Below are 18,134 nucleotides of genomic sequence, written 5' to 3'. Positions count from 1 at the left end.
GGGGAGCGGAGGTGAAAGATTTCTTGAGAGACTCAAAGGCTTGAGTGGCAATGGGTGTACATGACAGAGACTTGGGCTTGTGGTGTAGGAGGTTAGTAAGAGGACTGGAGATGATGCTGTAGCTCCGGATGAAACGGCGGTAGAAATTGGCGAATCCGAGAAATCGTTGGAGCTCCTTGATGGTGGTAGGTATGGGCCAGTTGTGAACAGCATCCACCTTCCCCTTGTCCATCCGGATGCCACTGTTATCGATGTGATAACCAAGGAACTGCACTGAGGGTTGGTGGAAAGAGCACTTCTCTGCCTTCAGGAACAACTGGAAATCCCTCAGGCGTTTCAGGACCTCCGCAACGTGGTGGCGATGTTCGGCCATACTCCGGGAGTAAATCAGGATGTCATCTATATAGACCAAGACAGACTTGTGGAGGAACTCCCGGAGTACCTCATGGATGAAGTCTTGGAATACGGAGGGGGCGTTGGCCAATCCGTATGGCATGACGAGGTACTCATAGTGGCCAGTAGGGGTCACGAAGGCCGTCTTCCATTCGTCCACCTCACGTATCCGGATGAGGTTGTACACGCTGCGGAGGTCCAACTTGGAGAAAACAGTGGCACCACGGAGATGTTCTAGCGCAGCGGGGACAAGAGGAAGGGGGTAACGGAATTTGACAGTGATCCGGTTGAGTGCACGGTAATCTGCAAGCCGCCATCCTTCTTCACCACAAAAAAGAAGCCGGAAGCAGCAGGGGAAGTAGACGGACGGATGTAACTTTAATCCAAAGCTTCCTTGATGTATTCCACCATGGCCTTCTCCTCTGGAAGTGACAGAGGATAAATCTTCCCACGGGGCACTGGCTCACCCTGAAGCAGATCGATGGCACAGTCCCATGGCCGGTGTGGAGGCAGCTTGGAGGCTCGCTGAGGACAGAAAACATCACTGAAGTGGGCATAACAAGGTGGAATATCCACTGAATGTCGATGGAGGTAGAGCAGAGGGACAGCTCCCTGGACCGAGGAGTGGTTGGAACCGGAAGTGCAGGAAAACAATTCGGGAAACAGCTGTTGCCCCACTTCAGGATTTCGCCGGTCCTCCAGGAGATGATGGGATTGTGCTGCTCCAACCATGGGCACCCTAGAATCACATCAGCAGTGGATTCCTCCAGAACCAGCAAATGTTGTTGTTCCATATGTAGGGCTCCAATTTGAAGCTGAATGGGTCCAGCACAGAGACTCACCCTTTTCCGGCTGAGAGGTCTGCCAGTTATCGAGTTGACTTGATAGATGGATTGCGTGGCGGTAGACTTGAGCTTGAGCTGACGGCAGAGGGCGCCGGAGATGAAATTGCCAGCTGACCCCGAGTCGAGAAGGGCGACGACTGGAATAGTAACATTGGCAGCAGTTAGGTTCACAAATGTGGTGAGTGGTTTCATTTTATCTATCGAAGGGAATATAGCACTCACCATGGGACGAGGAGGACGAATAGGGCATCTAGAGATGAAGTGTTCAGAGGAACCACAATATAGGCACAGACCTTGGGTCAGCCGTCTCTAACGTTCAGCGCGAGTCAACCGTGCGCTATCCAGCTGCATGGGTTCGTGGGCTGGTTCTGGAGGGCTGATGGAATCAGGTCGGCGGAGGGGTGGAAGAGAGAGTGGCTGGTCTTGGTGGTCTTTGAGACACGACTGCATACGAGTGGCGAAGCGTGTGGAGAGTTGGATGAAACATTCAAGCCCGATGGAATCCTCGTATGCAGTGAGATGCAACCGCACGCGAGGGTTCAAACCCTGACGATAGGTGGTGATCAAAGCTTGTTCATTCCACCCGCTAGCAGCAGCTAGTGTATGGAATTGCAGAGCATATTTACTCACAGTCATGGAATTTTGTCTCAACTGATGCAGTCGTTCTCCAATCGATGAATCCCAGGTGGGCATTCCGAAAATTTCCTTGAAGTGGGTTAGAAAACTGGAGATAGACTGGACTATGTCACTTTTCTGGGACCAGAGTGATTCGGCCCAACGTAGCACCTTACCATTCAACTGTGATATCACGAACGCTACCTTTGAGAGGTCGCTCGGATACAAGTGCGGTTGCATCTCCAAGACCAGCGAACATTGCAGGATGAACCCGTTGCAATCCTCCGCCGATCCTGAGAAGGGCGCCGGTCAGGCCATGGGACTGGCAATTACCGGGGGTGAAGAAGCAGCGTCAATATTTGCGGAAGTGGATGCAGTAGTGGGTGCTGGTGGAACAGGAGGAAGTGCCTGACTGACATCGTCCGCGATGTCAAGGAAGTGATCCGGGGTGCTCATGCTGGTGTTCGTCGGTGAGGTCCGGTATTCTGTTACAAGACAGAAGGGACAGACACACGGATGCAGGTAATGAGAGTTTATTTTGAACAACCAGATGAGTGATCGGCAGTGCAGGTGAAGATAAGTGGGTGAGTAGAATATCCAGATGATTCAGACTTGAATGACTCAGTTCATTTTCTTGTAGATGGAGATCGGATGGAGACACACAGGAACGAGGCAGACTTGGGAGAACACACTGGAGACGAGGAACAACGAGGAAGACTTGGAGAGACAACAAGGAGACAGTAGTGATGTTACGTATGACACTGAAGCTTCGATGCGCGTATCACACAAGCAACACAATTTCTAGTGAAGCCCCATATCGGGGCATGTGTCGGTTTACTAGAGTCACGTGACCGATGACAAACGAAGCCTCACTTTCTGTCAAATCACGTGTGCGTTTCGCTTTGGGTGTCAGAAGGCTCGAACTCCAGATCTTATTTAACGAGTCTTTGTTGCCTTAGTCTGGTTGATGTGTTTGTTAGGAGAGTGCTGTACTTTGAAAGTTAATCAATATATTACATTTAAATAACCAACATTTATTTTTCACTACTTAGGCTATTATTTTTTATTGTTTTTGTGTCTTTTTGTTTTTGTAAAATCTTTGCACTTTTTGGTGATTTTAGGTAATTTGGTGTTGGTATTTGGGTTTAGGGTGGGATTAGGGGGGAAGGGATAGGTTGTTGGTGTTTGGTGAAGGGTTTGTATTTAGAGAAATGGCAACAGCCAAAAATAATAAATATAATTAAAAACGTTATCACCTTTCTGTCATTCCTACAGTTAAGCACTATCAGTAACAAGTGTCATAAGCACATTTAATAACAGATGATCCTATCAGACAATGTCCTTATTCATATTGTGTGTGTGTGTGTGTGTGTGTGGGGAGAGAGAGAGAGAGAGAGAGAGAGAGAGAGAGAGAGAGAGAGAGAGAGAGAGAGAGAGAGGGCCTACATTAAATCTTGTTGAATCATATACGCTTATATTACATTTTATTGTCACACTTTAATGGGAAAATGAATTTATTTAATGAACAAATCAAACACAAACATGTAAGGCTTTTATTTGTACACATAACATTGAAACTATGGAGTGTGTTGTGGTTGCTTCATCTGCCAGAGCTTCTAAAACAGGCTTCTGGCTGCTTTATTTTAAATAAGCACCAGATGGCGCTGTTCTCGACCAGTTCTCGACACTCTCGAAGCTTTGAATCTTTTCCCGGAACAGTCAGGGGAAAGCCTCAGTGATTCATGAGGCTTCATTTCCCCTCCCTAGGAGACAGCATAGGAGTCCTAGAGGTAAGCACAGTGTTAGCGTCTTGATGCAAACGGTACCGGACAATGACTGAGAGTGAGAGTGGGGCTTAAGTGCTGGAGGTAATTGCTAAACTGATGACGTGCAGGTGTGTGTGATCAGTACTCAGGAGAGGGAGTGCGCTGTGATTGAGTGTGGGTGGAGTCTGGCGTGATTGTGACAAGTGCATGTATGCAATGTATACATTAGCCGAGCTCTAGCATGAATGACTGATGTGGCAATACTGAGGGAGGGGGGTGGTCAACGTTGTAAATACGTTTGAACACACCCAAATACAATCCGACTACGCCATGCCGTAAAGAAACGGGGAAATAACCTAACTAAGGAACACAGGTTCGTAGGCTGAAGTAATCCGAGAGAGGCGTGTGAACAATGTACAAAAGACTTTATTCAAATCACAATAAATTTCAAAGCACCATAAATAGTTAAAACGTTCAATGATAATCAATGTCAAATGTCAGGTCTCCATCAAGCACTGTCACAATCAGAAACTCTGTGTACTGGACAAAATAAAGATATCAATTTGAAAATACTCACAACAAGAAAATAAACAAAATAAATAATAAAAGACACAGGCTTTCCAGTGGCAGGGGCAGGCTAGATGGAGTGAAGATCCTATCTGTGGATTCATGTAACACACACACACACGCACGCACACACAGTGAGAGGTGAATCCAAGCAGCACTGCACTCCACACAACTGCACCACCACCTGTAATACTCCAAACTAGCTAGCTAGCCTCCCAGCCTCGGGCCAGCAGCGCCTGGAATACACCAAAGCAAACAAAACAAATTAAATTCAATAATACAGTGGGAATATTTCCATCAAAGTAAACAAAAACATTTAAAGTAAACAAAAACATTTATAAAAAAACACTATTACAATATCAAACTTAAACTATTGAAAATATACAAAACAAAATACTAATAGACAACAATATAAACAACACCACACGAAATGGAATGAATGCAACAGTTCGAATGCTCACTGAAGCAGGTCCCAGAATCAGAGTTCCCCAACACTAGCGTGGAAACACTTATCAGGGCACGAGCGATGACATTAATGATGCCCTGGATGTAAACCAGCCCAAAAAACAGCAGAAAAGGAAAAACAGCAGCGCATCCTCCTTTAACGACGGGTATAAACTTCCGCCTTCAAGAAACGCGACGGGAGAGACAGCTCAGCGCACTAAGAAAGAAGAATTCTTAATTAAATACTTGTCTTATGAAAAAAAGGAAGCAGATTGATCACGCTTACCCAAAGCAATTCCTCGTGCCACACGAAGTGTACAGTCGCTCACAGCTCATAATGAATTAACATGCAGGAAGACTTTTCACTGACTTCACGGCTAAGAGTTAAACAGATAATTAATCACCCGACGCCAAAATAACAGTAGGTAAAAAAAGAATCACGCACATACCTGACATGCAGTGGACAGCCTGTAACCCAACCAAGCATAAAACGCACTGAGAAAAGAGAAAGTCTACATTTAAAATCCACATGCTCACATCTATTAGCCAAACAGCTACAAACCAAGAGAAACCACGCACCATCTACACCAGCGCGCTCAGTATGGGCGGTCCCAGTCGTGACGCACACCAGGCGATCTAACTCCAGCCTTAAAATACCATCAGTGCCACCTCCAATAGGCTATGGTGGGTGACAATCATGCACCAATGAGCCAATGAAACTGAACTACGTCACCCACCTTGCCACAATCTACCCCCAGCTCTTGAATCGTCGCCCCGACGATTATTCCAATAGCCCTAATCCCAAGGTCTAAACAATGCGGATAGAGAACTGATTGAGGCCTCAACAGCCTCCAAACCTACCACCCTCCCTACAGCCCTAGGAAGATGGTTACGATTAGAATGATGACCAGCAGTAGTTCGCCTAGTACGCCTCACTGCCCCATCCACATAAGATGGACCAAAGGGACCAAGATCAGTCAAGGGTAATTGACTTACGGCGCCCTGCCCTGATGGTCCAGGAACCACAGGATCCTCAACCTCCATATCCACCCCAGGCTCTAGTGAACTGGAGTCCGCCAAAACGGGACCCTGACTCCCTGACTCCATGGCAGCTGGCAAAGTCTCAGGTACCACCCTAAAAAGGTCAACTTCCTCCATTGAGGAAGGATCCTCCAACAGTGGCTCCTCGCCAACCGACGCCCTATTCTCTGGAGGGGGTGCCAAGGGCTCCCGCCCTACTCTGGCTTTCAACAGAGAGCGATGAACATGTCTCACCCTACTCACATCGTTGACCGGTGCAATGGTGTATACTGAGCCTCCTGTTCCAGGTGCTTTCAGTACCTGATACACCACTCCACTCCAATGGTCCTGGATCTTGTGACGACCCTTTAAACCATAGTTACGGAGATAGACTAACTGGCCTTCACTCAGGGGTGCGTCCCGGACACGAGAGTCATGCATCTCCTTGCGGCGCTCTGCGGCTAGACGCAGCTGTTCCCGGGCCCCTTCAAAGGCCACCTGCAGTCTCGTCTGATGCTCCAACACCCAACTGTTAACACTATCAGGACCCCTCTCCTGACCACGACCCAACAGAAAATCTACAGGTAGTCGTGGTTCCTGTCCAAACATGAGAAAATAGGGAGACTCTCCAGTCACCTGATGGGGAGTAGTGTTATAACAGAAGAGTAGTTGGGGCAATGCAGAGACCCAGTCATCCTTCCGCGAACTAGGCAGGGTACGCAGGAGATTGTGCAGTGTCCTGTTAAAGCGCTCACACTGCCCATTGCCGGCAGGATGCCACGGGGTAGTGCGAGACTTCTCCACCTGGTATAAGCGACACAACTGCTGGATAAGGGAGGACTCAAAACTACGGCCTTGGTCTGAGTGGATGCGGGCAGGAACACCAAACTTACAAAACCACTCAGACACAAGTACCTGGGCTACGGTTTCAGCTCGCTGGTTCCGGGTAGGAACTGCCTGCGTAAATTTAGTAAAGACATCAGTCATTACTAATACGTTCTCAATTCCTGAACTTGAGGGCTCAAGCAAAGTGAAATCAATGGCCAAGATCTGATTTGGCCTTTCTGCCAAGAGGTGACCCATAAAACTCTGAACTACAGGCTGGGTGTCCTTGGCAGCCTGGCATCTCTCACATTCACGGCACCACTGAGCTACATCAGCTGCAAGGCCTGGCCAATAACAGCGCTGTCGAACCAGCTCAGTGGTGCGGTCAATGCCCTGGTGCCCATGCCCTTGATGAACCTGGGCCAAGACCTCACGTCGCAGAGTAATTGGAAGAACCAAATGAAAACCCTCCTCACCTCCATCTGGGCGAAAGACACGACGATGCAAAACACCCTCTCTATCCACCAGCCGATCCCATTGGCGGAGTAACACGAGGGCAGCTTTAGGCAGCTGTCTCCGCTCTGCTGGGGAAGGGGGAACACCTCGTCTCCAAAACTTTAGAATCTGACCAATTACGGGGTCGGCTTGCTGACAAGCGCCCATGTCGCCCTCAAAACCAGGCAACACAGAGACTACAGCTTGAGTTGCTTGTGGACGCGATTCTGCCACAAACACCTGCTTAACAGTGGCTGGCACTTCCGTTCCCAACAAGAATGCATTCACCTCACACTGCCCAGAGGGGTCCTGTCTTGAGAGGGCATCCGCATTTTTATTACTCCTACCCGACCGATACTTGATAGTAAAATCAAACGCTGCCAGCTGGGCAGCCCAGCGTTGCTCAGTAGCAGCAAGCTTAGCGGTCGACAGATGGCTAAGAGGATTATTGTCAGTGTAAACGGTACACTTGTGCCCTAACAGATATTCGCGAAACTTTTCGGTCATGGCCCACTTGAGCGCCAAAAACTCCAATTTCATTGAGCTATAGTTAACCATGTTGCGCTCAGTGGCCCTAAGACTTTGGCTGGCATACGCAATAGGTCTTACTCTCCCATTCTGCTCCTGAGAGAGGACTGCTCCCAAACCACCATAACTAGCGTCCACCTCCAGGATAAAAGGTAGGGAGAAATCTGCGTATGCCAACACTGGTGCCGTTGTAAGCCTCACCTTTAATTCGTCGAAGCTCTGCTGGCACTGTTCCGACCAGGCATCAGCAAAGCTCTTACCAGCCCGTACCCGGGGCCTGCCAGCAGTACACTCAGCCACCACACGGTGCAGGGGGGCTGCCAGTTTCGCGAATCCCTGGACGAAACGGCGGTAATAACTGGCAAACCCCAAGAATGAGCGCAGTTCTGATGCCCCGGTAGGACACCGCCACTGTGACACCGCCTCTATCTTGCTGGAATCTGTGGATACGCCCTGAGCCGAAATCACGTGACCAAGATACTTGACCTCTTTCTGGAAGAACGCGCATTTTGCCAATTTGGCCTTTAAACCCTCACGCTCCAAGCGACCCAGCACAACCTCTAGACGCTCCAGATGTTGCGAAACAGAAGAGGAGAATACTACAATATCATCTAGGTACAACAGTAACGAGCTACCCTGTTGGTCTCCAAACATCCGTTCCATCAGACGCTGGAAGGTGCTTGGAGCATTACAGAGCCCAAAGGGCATACGGTTAAATTCAAATAGGCCAAATGGTGTACAAAATGCGGTCTTCGATCTGTCTTTTTCATTGACGGGGACCTGGTTATAGCCACTAGCCAAATCCATGGTGGAAAACCATCCAGCCCCCGTCAAGAAATCTAGCGACTCCTCAATGCGCGGGAGGGGAAAAGCATCCTTTCTTGTTTTCGCATTCAGCTGACGGTAGTCAACGCACATGCGTAGACTACCGTCCTTTTTCCTAACCAGCACAATGGGTGACGCATACGGGCTACAGCTTTCTCGGATCACGTTGGTTTCTAATAGCTGGTTAATATGAGATTTCACAACCTCATACTCTGATGGCGGAATCCGCCTATGCCTCTGGCGAACGGGCACAGCATCCAACAGTGGTATCTCATGCAAAATCAAATTGGTGCAACCCAGATCACCGTCATGAGCTGAGAACACAGATTGATATCGCTTCAGCAATGCCCTGGCCTCACCCTGCTCCCCCTGAGACAGGACTGAAAGATCAACTGCATCAATCGGTTCTAGAACTGGTGCAACTGTCTCCGCAACCTGAGAACGCACTAAGACCCTCATTGGCTCTATCTCAGTTATCCCAGCTGGCAGACTTACCACTTGGACACTATTAAGTGTTCCCAATGTCGCACCTGCGTACAACATTACATCTGCGGTCCCCACATTAACCATGGGCAAATAAACTGTACCCCGAACCACTCTAACCAGCGCAGGCGAGGCTAGCAGGCCAGCTGGCAATCCAGACACTGGAGGCTCAAACAACACTGTTCCATCCGCATATTGTTCAGAACAAGTGGCAGGCACTAGCTTCAGCATGCCACCTGGAATGCGACACGACTTACGACCCCGCAATTTAACCCTGCCGACTACGCCACAATGTGGCAATACTGAGGGAGGGGGGTGGTCAACGTTGTAAATACGTTTGGACACACCCAAATACAATCCGACTACGCCACCCCGTAAAGAAACGGGGAAATAACCTAACTAAGGAACACAGGTTCGTAGGCTGAAGTAATCCGAGAGAGGCGTGTGAACAATGTACAAAAGACTTTATTCAAATCACAATAAATTTCAAAGCACCATAAATAGTTAAAACGTTCAATGATAATCAATGTCAAATGTCAGGTCTCCATCAAGCACTGTCACAATCAGAAACTCTGTGTACTGGACAAAATAAAGATATCAATTTGAAAATACTCACAACAAGAAAATAAACAAAAGAAATAATAAAAGACACAGGCTTTCCAGTGGCAGGGGCAGGCTAGATGGAGTGAAGATCCTATCTGTGGATTCGTGTAACACACACACACACGCACGCACACACAGTGAGAGGTGAATCCAAGCAGCACTGCACTCCACACAACTGCACCACCACCACCTGTAATACTCCAAACTAGCTAGCTAGCCTCCCAGCCTCGGGCCAGCAGTGCCTGGAATACACCAAAGCAAACAAAACAAATTAAATTCAATAATACAGTGGGAATATTTCCATCAAAGTAAACAAAAACATTTAAAGTAAATAAAAACATTTATAAAAAAACACTATTACAATATCAAACTTAAACTATTGAAAATATACAAAACAAAATACTAATAGACAACAATATAAACAACACCACACGAAATGGAATGAATGCAACAGTTCGAATGCTCACTGAAGCAGGTCCCAGAATCAGAGTTCCCCAACACTAGCGTGGAAACACTTATCAGGGCACGAGCGATGACATTAATGATGCCCTAGATGTAAACCAGCCCAAAAAAAAGCAGAAAAGGAAAAACAGCAGCGCATCCTCCTTTAACGACGGGTATAAACTTCCGCCTTCAAGAAACGCGACGGGAGAGACAGCTCAGCGCACTAAGAAAGAAGAATTCTTAATTAAATACTTGTCTTATGAAAAAAAGGAAGCAGATTGATCACGCTTACCCAAAGCAATTCCTCGTGCCACACGAAGTGTACAGTCGCTCACAGCTCATAATGAATTAACATGCAGGAAGACTTTTCACTGACTTCACGGCTAAGAGTTAAACAGATAATTAATCACCCGACGCCAAAATAACAGTAGGAAAAAAAAGAATCACGCACATACCTGACATGCAGTGGACAGCCTGTAACCCAACCAAGCATAAAACGCACTGAGAAAAGAGAAAGTCTACATTTAAAATCCACATGCTCACATCTATTAGCCAAACAGCTACAAACCAAGAGAAACCACGCACCATCTACACCAGCGCGCTCAGTATGGGCGGTCCCAGTCGTGACGCACACCAGGCGATCTAACTCCAGCCTTAAAATACCATCAGTGCCACCTCCAATAGGCTATGGTGGGTGACAATCATGCACCAATGAGCCAATGAAACTGAACTACGTCACCCACCTTGCCACACTGATGTGAATGACTGATGTAACATAAAAGTTGGTAAAACAAATCTTGCTTCATGATTAATCTTTTCTCAGTAGTGAGAATGACAGACAATCTGCATTAATAGACACAGTTATAGGTAATAGTGGCCCACAAACTGATTAGCAGAAGTATTTAAGACAGTGATAACGTGAGTTAGCCAGTTAGCAGGAGACCTACACAATATAAAACTCAAAACTAAGTATTTTGAACACCATCTTTCAAGAGCAAGCGGTTTGCGAATCCTGCATTGAACTCCGAGATTTGAGAAGCAGTCGTCAGTGAAATAAAGGGAACACAGCAAAAGTTTAGGATTATACTGCTGTGATATCATGGTAAAGATGAATTTGAACCACTGATTCTTCACATGCTCATCCTTGGGCAGTGAAAAAAAAACTGGCTTTACCTTCACATTGTAGAGCACAGCGTCTTCTCGACATGATGCTATCCAGTATCCACAGGAATCAGCTGCAGGTTTGAGGTTCAAGTTTTCTCTGGTGTCTGCGCACACAATAAGTGGGCGGGCAATATGCTAATGTTTCATCTTGACACAACGAAATGGCCTATGACTCGTTTGAAAAACAATTCATTTCATTGACTCAGAGTCGACTCTTACTTTTGACAGACAATAACTTTATATACGGTGCACTTTCAGATTTAAAACTTTGCAGGATGTTTTCATTCACTTAGAGCTATGTTACACACTACATGAAAGGTAGTTTTCACAAATCCATAATAGGGGCCCTTTAACTCAACACAGGAGCCTACCGAAAACTGAATGTCATGGGGAGCATAATTGAAGTTAGGTGGGCAACGCCAAAACTAGATAGTATACCCCTGTTGTAAAGTTTGTTGAATTCAGCAAGACACATTCTGTCGCCTGAAATGTGGAATGTAGCTATGCTATACGTAATATATAACGTAAAATATAAACGTAAAATATAAAAGGCTCAACATCCTGAGGCTCAACACCCTGTTGTAACCACAACATCAACGTCATGTGAACAACAGCACAACTCCTGTGCTATGAGATATATAATAAATTAGCAATACATTTGATTATTCTATTTAACTCTTTACTTTTATATTTTACTCATTCATTAGGAAGCTATGTCGCTGAGAGAGTCTCTCGCCGGCCTTTGCTATTGTTAAAAAGTACCCATGTAGCCCCCTACAGTCGCCCATATAACAACTTAGTTAAATCCCAAACAATAACCAGAGGTTATGACTAGTACATTAAGATAATGCTGCTTTAACGCTCGCTATTACCTTAATAGTATTTTTAACTAGCCCCCTATTTGTGACTGAATAACAACTTCAAAATCAAGCAGTTAGTCAGGAATCTAGAATCTAGTGGTGTCAACAATAATCGATTCGGCGATGCATCGCAATGCGGGGCATGCACGATTCAGCATCGATGCGGCAAAGTGCCATAATCGATTATGTCACTGTTTTAGGGGTGTAACGGTACGCGTATTCGTACTAAACCTTTCGGTACAAGGCACGCATTTTCAAACCGAACGGTTATTTCAAATGTAAGCGCGTCGCGAGCGCGCTCATAATGTAGACGCTGGCGCGACCACAACATCAAATGGCAAACGCAAAGTAAACGGAACGAAACTGAGCTACTCATGACGGACTGTTTATCAGTTTGGACCAACGCAGCGCGAGCCGATCTTATACCACACAACGCCAAGAGATCCAGTAAAGAAAGCATTTGAACTCGCCACTAAAGTAATAACATCGCTGCGAGATCTAGTGAGAAACATTCACATTTCTCCATTATTAACGGATCAAACAGCGCTGACGTGGAAACCAGGAAGAAACATTGTGACATGAATGAACTATCCAGTGTCCACAGATCTGCAATATTCACCATGGATTTACTGTAGTAACACTAACTGCAACTTTGGAAGTTTGGCAGGAATAGTAGGCTATAATGCTTTCAAGTAACGTTATGTCGGATTTATTTCGAAATTATGAATAACATTGCTGCCCTCAAATGTTAATCTGAACTAAAATAAACATTTGTTTATAAGCACAAAATATTACATTTAATTTTTTCCAAGGAGCTGTTTTGTTTTATATGCTCCTAAGAAGAGTCAATTATAGCTCCATCATTGCTCAAAGAAAAAAAAATGTCATACTTTATGATGTTAGTTCTAATAAAAAAATAAAATAAAATCAAGGAAATTTCTCTGGCATTTTTTTCTTTTTGCTGTATCGAAAACGTACCGAACCGTGACAAGTGTATCGTATTGAACCGAACCATGAATTTTGTGAACCGTTACACCCTACACTGTTTATTTTCTGGCCTTGAGTTGGACAATAAAGTTGAAATTTAATTTCAAATGGTTCTCAAGCAGAGAGAAGAGAAACATTTCTCATTCAAAGCACTGAAAGCAGTGATTTATGCTTTCTTTTTCAGGTTTGAAAATGCCATATCCAATACCCTGTACCATTCAATTTTATTTTATTTAATGACATTAAATGTCAAAGATACAGGAGAGTGATAATACACACAAAGCAGCCAATAAAATCTGTTGTTCAATATCTGACTGCTTGTATTGCCTCATGACTGATGAAAATTTTGCCTTGTTGTGTGCAGTAGAATTTTGATGCATCGCAATGCATCGTAGAATCGAATTGAATCGAATCGTTACCTGGTGAATCGTAATCGAATCGAATCGTGAGGGCAGTGCCAATGCACACCCCTACTAGAATCCCACCAGATGTGCCTCATGCTCCATCTACTCTGGGATCTAGTATGAACTTAACCCTGGACGCAGATTTACGGAAACCTAAGACTTCACTTAATCCACTTGAGAAAATAATTTCAGAGTAATTCAGAATAAAATCAAATGTAACAATTTATTATGTCAGGTACATTTATCATGCCAATTTCATAATCAGTTCAAAGATAATAAATACAAAACATCAAATGCTCTGGAATAAAGAGAGAAGATGCGAACCTGACATTATAAAATACATGATGCGGAGTGCCTGCATACACTCTGCATCACAGGCTAATTTGAGTTACAAATCGCTCTGTGCCTCTTGTTGCATTTCTTTATATAGACAGAAACTTCTTTCACATGGAAACATTTGCTAACAATGAAAATTTGCATTCAGAGTTTACACCTTTTGGGAGCAGAATGCCATTTGCCTGGAAGACACACCTTCCTTTGTGTGCAGTCTCTAAACTCTTAAGAACTTTATTACCTTTTGGTTTACTTTTTTGGGAATGAGACATTTATACCAGTCACACTGAGTCATTTCAAATTATACCAAACATGTATATGTAACGGTCACCAGCTGGAGTGCCCTTTAGAGCCAACAGAGGGCACTCCACACCAGACTATTATCACTCCCTCACAAACTACATTTCCCATAACTCACTGCCCGGACTCATCATCACTGATTGCATTCACCTGTGTCTCATCACCCTGTTAGTCTCAGCCTATTTATACCATGTTCACTCATTCACTCACTGTGAAGTTTTGTGTGTTGTTGCACTGCATTTCCGAACGTTTTCCCTGGTTTCTTGGTTTTTGGATTTTTTGCCTCTGACCCCTGCCTGTTTTGTTTGTTTGTCTGTTTGTTTGTTTGTTTGTTTGTTTGGACGGCCAACCTGTGTTTTGACCTATTGCCTGTATATTGGATCACGTGTCTGGATTGCACCTTAATTAAAGCTGCATTTGGATCTCAACCTTTGTGTCTCGGAGCAGTTTGTAACAGTATAATACTGTATGATAATTATTCACATTAAACCATATAGATTTTTGGGTGATTATTTAGTGATCTCACCGTGAGAGAGAGACAACATTGGGGAAGTGATTGACTCGGGGATGCTAGTTTCTCAAGAAAGAGTCAAATAATAATTTCCAGGAAGGTCCTTTGTCTTCTCGGGAGTGGTCGTTCCTCAACCAGACTGCCCGGCATTTTCTAATTTCTCAATTCTTACAGATCAGATGACCAGATGTTAAGTACACATCGGATTTACAATTTTTGAAAAGTGCTCCAATCAACAGGCAAAAAATCCTATCTCAAGATTTGATCTGTGCCAGATGGCAATGAATAAAATCTTAATTGTTTGAATGCGTGAATGCAGCAATAGTGACAAACAACATTTAGCTCATAACTCGAAACATATATATTTTTTTCATAATAATTAATTTAATAACTTTTTTAAATGAGGAATTATCTTGCCGATGTAGATTTCAAGGATTTCAAATAACTGTAGGCTTATTTTCCCAGGTTTTCATGACCGTGAAGGGAAGCAGTACTGCCAGCAGTGTTTTCTAGCCCTCTTTGCTTCTCGTTGTCAGGGTTGTTCCCAGCCCATCATGGAGAATTACATCTCGGCCCTAAGTGCTCTTTGGCATCCACAATGCTTTGTTTGTAGGGTGAGTAGGTGATGGATTCTTTGGTACAATGAGAATTATACCACACAGTGTTGGGGAAGCTACTCATAATTTAAAGTAGTTAAGATAAAGTAAAGCTACCCTTCTAAAAAAAAAAATAATACAAAAATAATACAAAAGTAGCTAGCTGCATTGAATTTATTTATTTTTTTACAAAGGCATTGTACATTACAAATAACTGAATAATTGGTAGTGAAGAATGTTTTAAGTAAAAAAATAAATATTTGGGGGTTTTAAAAAAATGTAACTCAATACGATTATGATTTCAAAGAGTATTGTTTTATTTTGTAATATATCCAAAGACACATAATACACAAATATATATCTCAAATTTACTTTACTGCAGCAATGTACAGCAAAACACTTTAGAGCTCACTCAAATGTTTACTCAAGACAAGTGGAAGTGTTTCTTAAGGGGGTCCTCCAAGAATACTTTGTTTGACATAATAAAAAAAGATAAATATATATATATATATATATATATATATATACTGTATATATATATATATCATAATCATAATTTATATATATTATAATATATATAAATATCATATATATTTGAGAAATGGTAATTTCTCTTTTGTTAGTAACTTCACACAATGTGTATTCTTCATTACTTTCTGCAGGAATGCTATAGCCCATTTGTGAATGGGAGTTTCTTTGAGCATGAGGGCCAACCCTTATGTGAAGTTCACTACCACCAGTCCCGAGGCAGCGTGTGCCAGGCATGCCAGCAACCCATCCTGGGGCGCTGTGTCACCGCGATGGGTGCCAAGTTTCACCCACACCATCTGGTGTGCCACTTCTGCCTGAAACCCCTTAGTAAGGGCTGCTTCAAAGAGCAGGACAGCAAACCATACTGCCACCCCTGCTTCATCAAACTCTTTGGCTGAGATGAACGAAGAGAGATGATGAAACTTATTACTCATGCAATGTTCATACTGTGATGGATTTTCTTTTCTTTACTTCTTAACATTCTAAACCCTTGGACAAAATGTACTCTGAAAAATGTTTGTGTCAATGGAAAATTCTGAGATGCTGACCAGACAGTATCAAAAATATACTGTCTAGAATAGTCTCATGACATATTGAGTAATCAACTGAACGTCTAACCTTTTGCATTTTTTTTTTTTTGCTTCTACCTAGTAACAGAAGGGTTTGCATATAAAGAACCAATCAAATTGTATGTAAATTATGTTATGTATCATGTCACTTTTTTACATGCTCCTATTCTATAAAAACTGTTGTATTGTTTTTTGCTGGTGGGATTCTCTCTGATATTTGTCTGAGATCCTCCGGCCATGATTAAAGCATATTCGAAGGCATTGTCTGAAGTTTGTCGGTTATTATTGCTGCGCAGCAAGTTAGTTAGTTAGTGGAACAAGTTATTTAGCAAAACACTAGAGATCTTACTTCTATTCCCAAGTGATAATGTGGAGCGGGTTAAGAACACTAGAGACCTAATTCCCAAGTGCTAGTGTTCAAACGGAACGAGACGTCGTTCGACTCTTTGTGAGAGACTCTTAGGTGGGGTTAGATAGCAGTCAGGTAACTATAATTCTTAGGCATTTTATGCAGTCGGAAAAGCTACACTTAGGCGTCAACTCGAGCGGTCAGAGGTGAACTCAACTGAGTATAACATTTTCAGGTGTCAGGGACACTCGGTTCAACCTAAGTTGGGGAAAGAGGGAAAAATAGGGGAAAAATCTACCACAATACTCATACTTTATGAAATACATATTGTTTCAAAGCAGCTTTACAGTGATAAACAGGAAAATAATGATCAATACTGCAAACAGAATTCAATTCTTCAATAAAGCAGCTCTAAAAAGACAATAGTGTCATTGTTCAGCTGAAGATAGTTATGCTTCAGTTCATTTCAATGACTGTAAAATTCAACATTTATGAAATGAGTTCAATTCGGATACAAGGAGCTCTTCAGAAGACAGTTGTCGTTATTCACTTTGTCATTTCAATGTAGATACAATTCAGTTCAATAACAGTGTTGATGTTACAAAATAAATCAATTATGAAACAAAGTCGAATTAGCTATAAAACAGCTCTGCATAAAGGTGTCCTCACCCAGCTCAATTCGGTTCAAGTTTTGTTCTCATACAAGTGTCAGTGCAGTCAAATCAATAATATTACCAAATATTAAGGCCTGGTTTCACAAAAAGGTCTTAGATTAAGCCATGACTAAGCCTTAGTTCATTTAGGACATTTAAGTAGCTTTTATAAACTAACCTTAGAAAAAACATTACTGGTGTGCATCTTGAGATAAAACAATGGCATTGACATATTTGAAGATATGTCACTGCAAGTTGCTTTCAGTTAAAACATCCATTTAAGTCTGGGACTAGCTTAAGTTGTCTGTGAAACCGGGGGTATGTGTCCCCAACTAAGCAAGCAAAATGCGACAGTGGCAAAGAACTAGGGGTGTAACGATTCATCAACTACATCGATGTATCGATTTATATTCCTACGATCCAACTACATTGATCTGTGCTCGGCAAGTTGATCTTCCGGACGACATATATCGATCTAACATCGTTTTAAAAGGTAATGAATCGATTGTATCGATACTAGGAAATAACGCATTGGATTTAATCACGTCAGACTTTATATGGATGTTTTTTCTTAGCACTTTTAATGATAAAGGCGTTAAACGTTTCTCGATTCAATCTGCCTATCTGTGACGTCGTCGCCATGCGTGACGCGCCAGCAGCAGCGCAAAGACAGCCCATCACACTCCTTAACAACGATTATACATTTTTTGCCATAATATTTGCTAAAAGACTTAAAGATTGTTTGGATAGTGTTATAGATGAGACTCAGTCTGGATTTATGAGAGACCGACACATAATGAATAATATTAGATTAGTTTTAGACTTATTTGATTATAACAACTTGGTGGAACATAATAGTTTTATTCTTTTCCTGGATTTTTACAAAGATTTTGACTCGGTAGAGCATCATTTTATTTTTAAGTCGGTACAAAAGTTCGGTTTTGGTGAGTATTTTTGTAAGGCTGTAAGAACCCTTTATTATAATTGTAATAGTACAATCAAATTAAAATACGGTACTTCTCCT

The 18,134-nt window shown here is 43.3% G+C and overlaps 1 protein-coding gene across 1 annotated transcript in view; it reads left to right on the top strand.

Annotated features, from left to right (window-relative positions):
* Positions 1 to 16,369, top strand: part of LOC311305702 (transforming growth factor beta-1-induced transcript 1 protein-like) — a gene marked incomplete at its 5' end in the record, with an annotated part of 97,537 nt that extends 81,168 nt beyond the window's left edge. Inside the window, 2 exons of the mRNA XM_084433511.1 lie at positions 14,878 to 15,026; positions 15,671 to 16,369. Of these exons, the coding sequence (XP_084289637.1) occupies positions 14,878 to 15,026; positions 15,671 to 15,937 (416 nt within the window). The 3' untranslated portion in view covers positions 15,938 to 16,369. The remainder of the gene's footprint in view (positions 1 to 14,877; positions 15,027 to 15,670) is intronic.
* Between the last annotated feature and the right edge of the window lie 1,765 nt (positions 16,370 to 18,134).

This window comes from Rutilus rutilus (genome assembly GCF_951802725.1).
Source record: "Rutilus rutilus genome assembly, chromosome: 16".
In the NCBI taxonomy this organism is placed as follows: Eukaryota; Metazoa; Chordata; class Actinopteri; order Cypriniformes; family Leuciscidae; genus Rutilus; species Rutilus rutilus.
The sequence above is the reverse complement of the archived record's forward strand: the minus strand, read 5'-3'. Positions and strand labels throughout refer to the sequence as shown.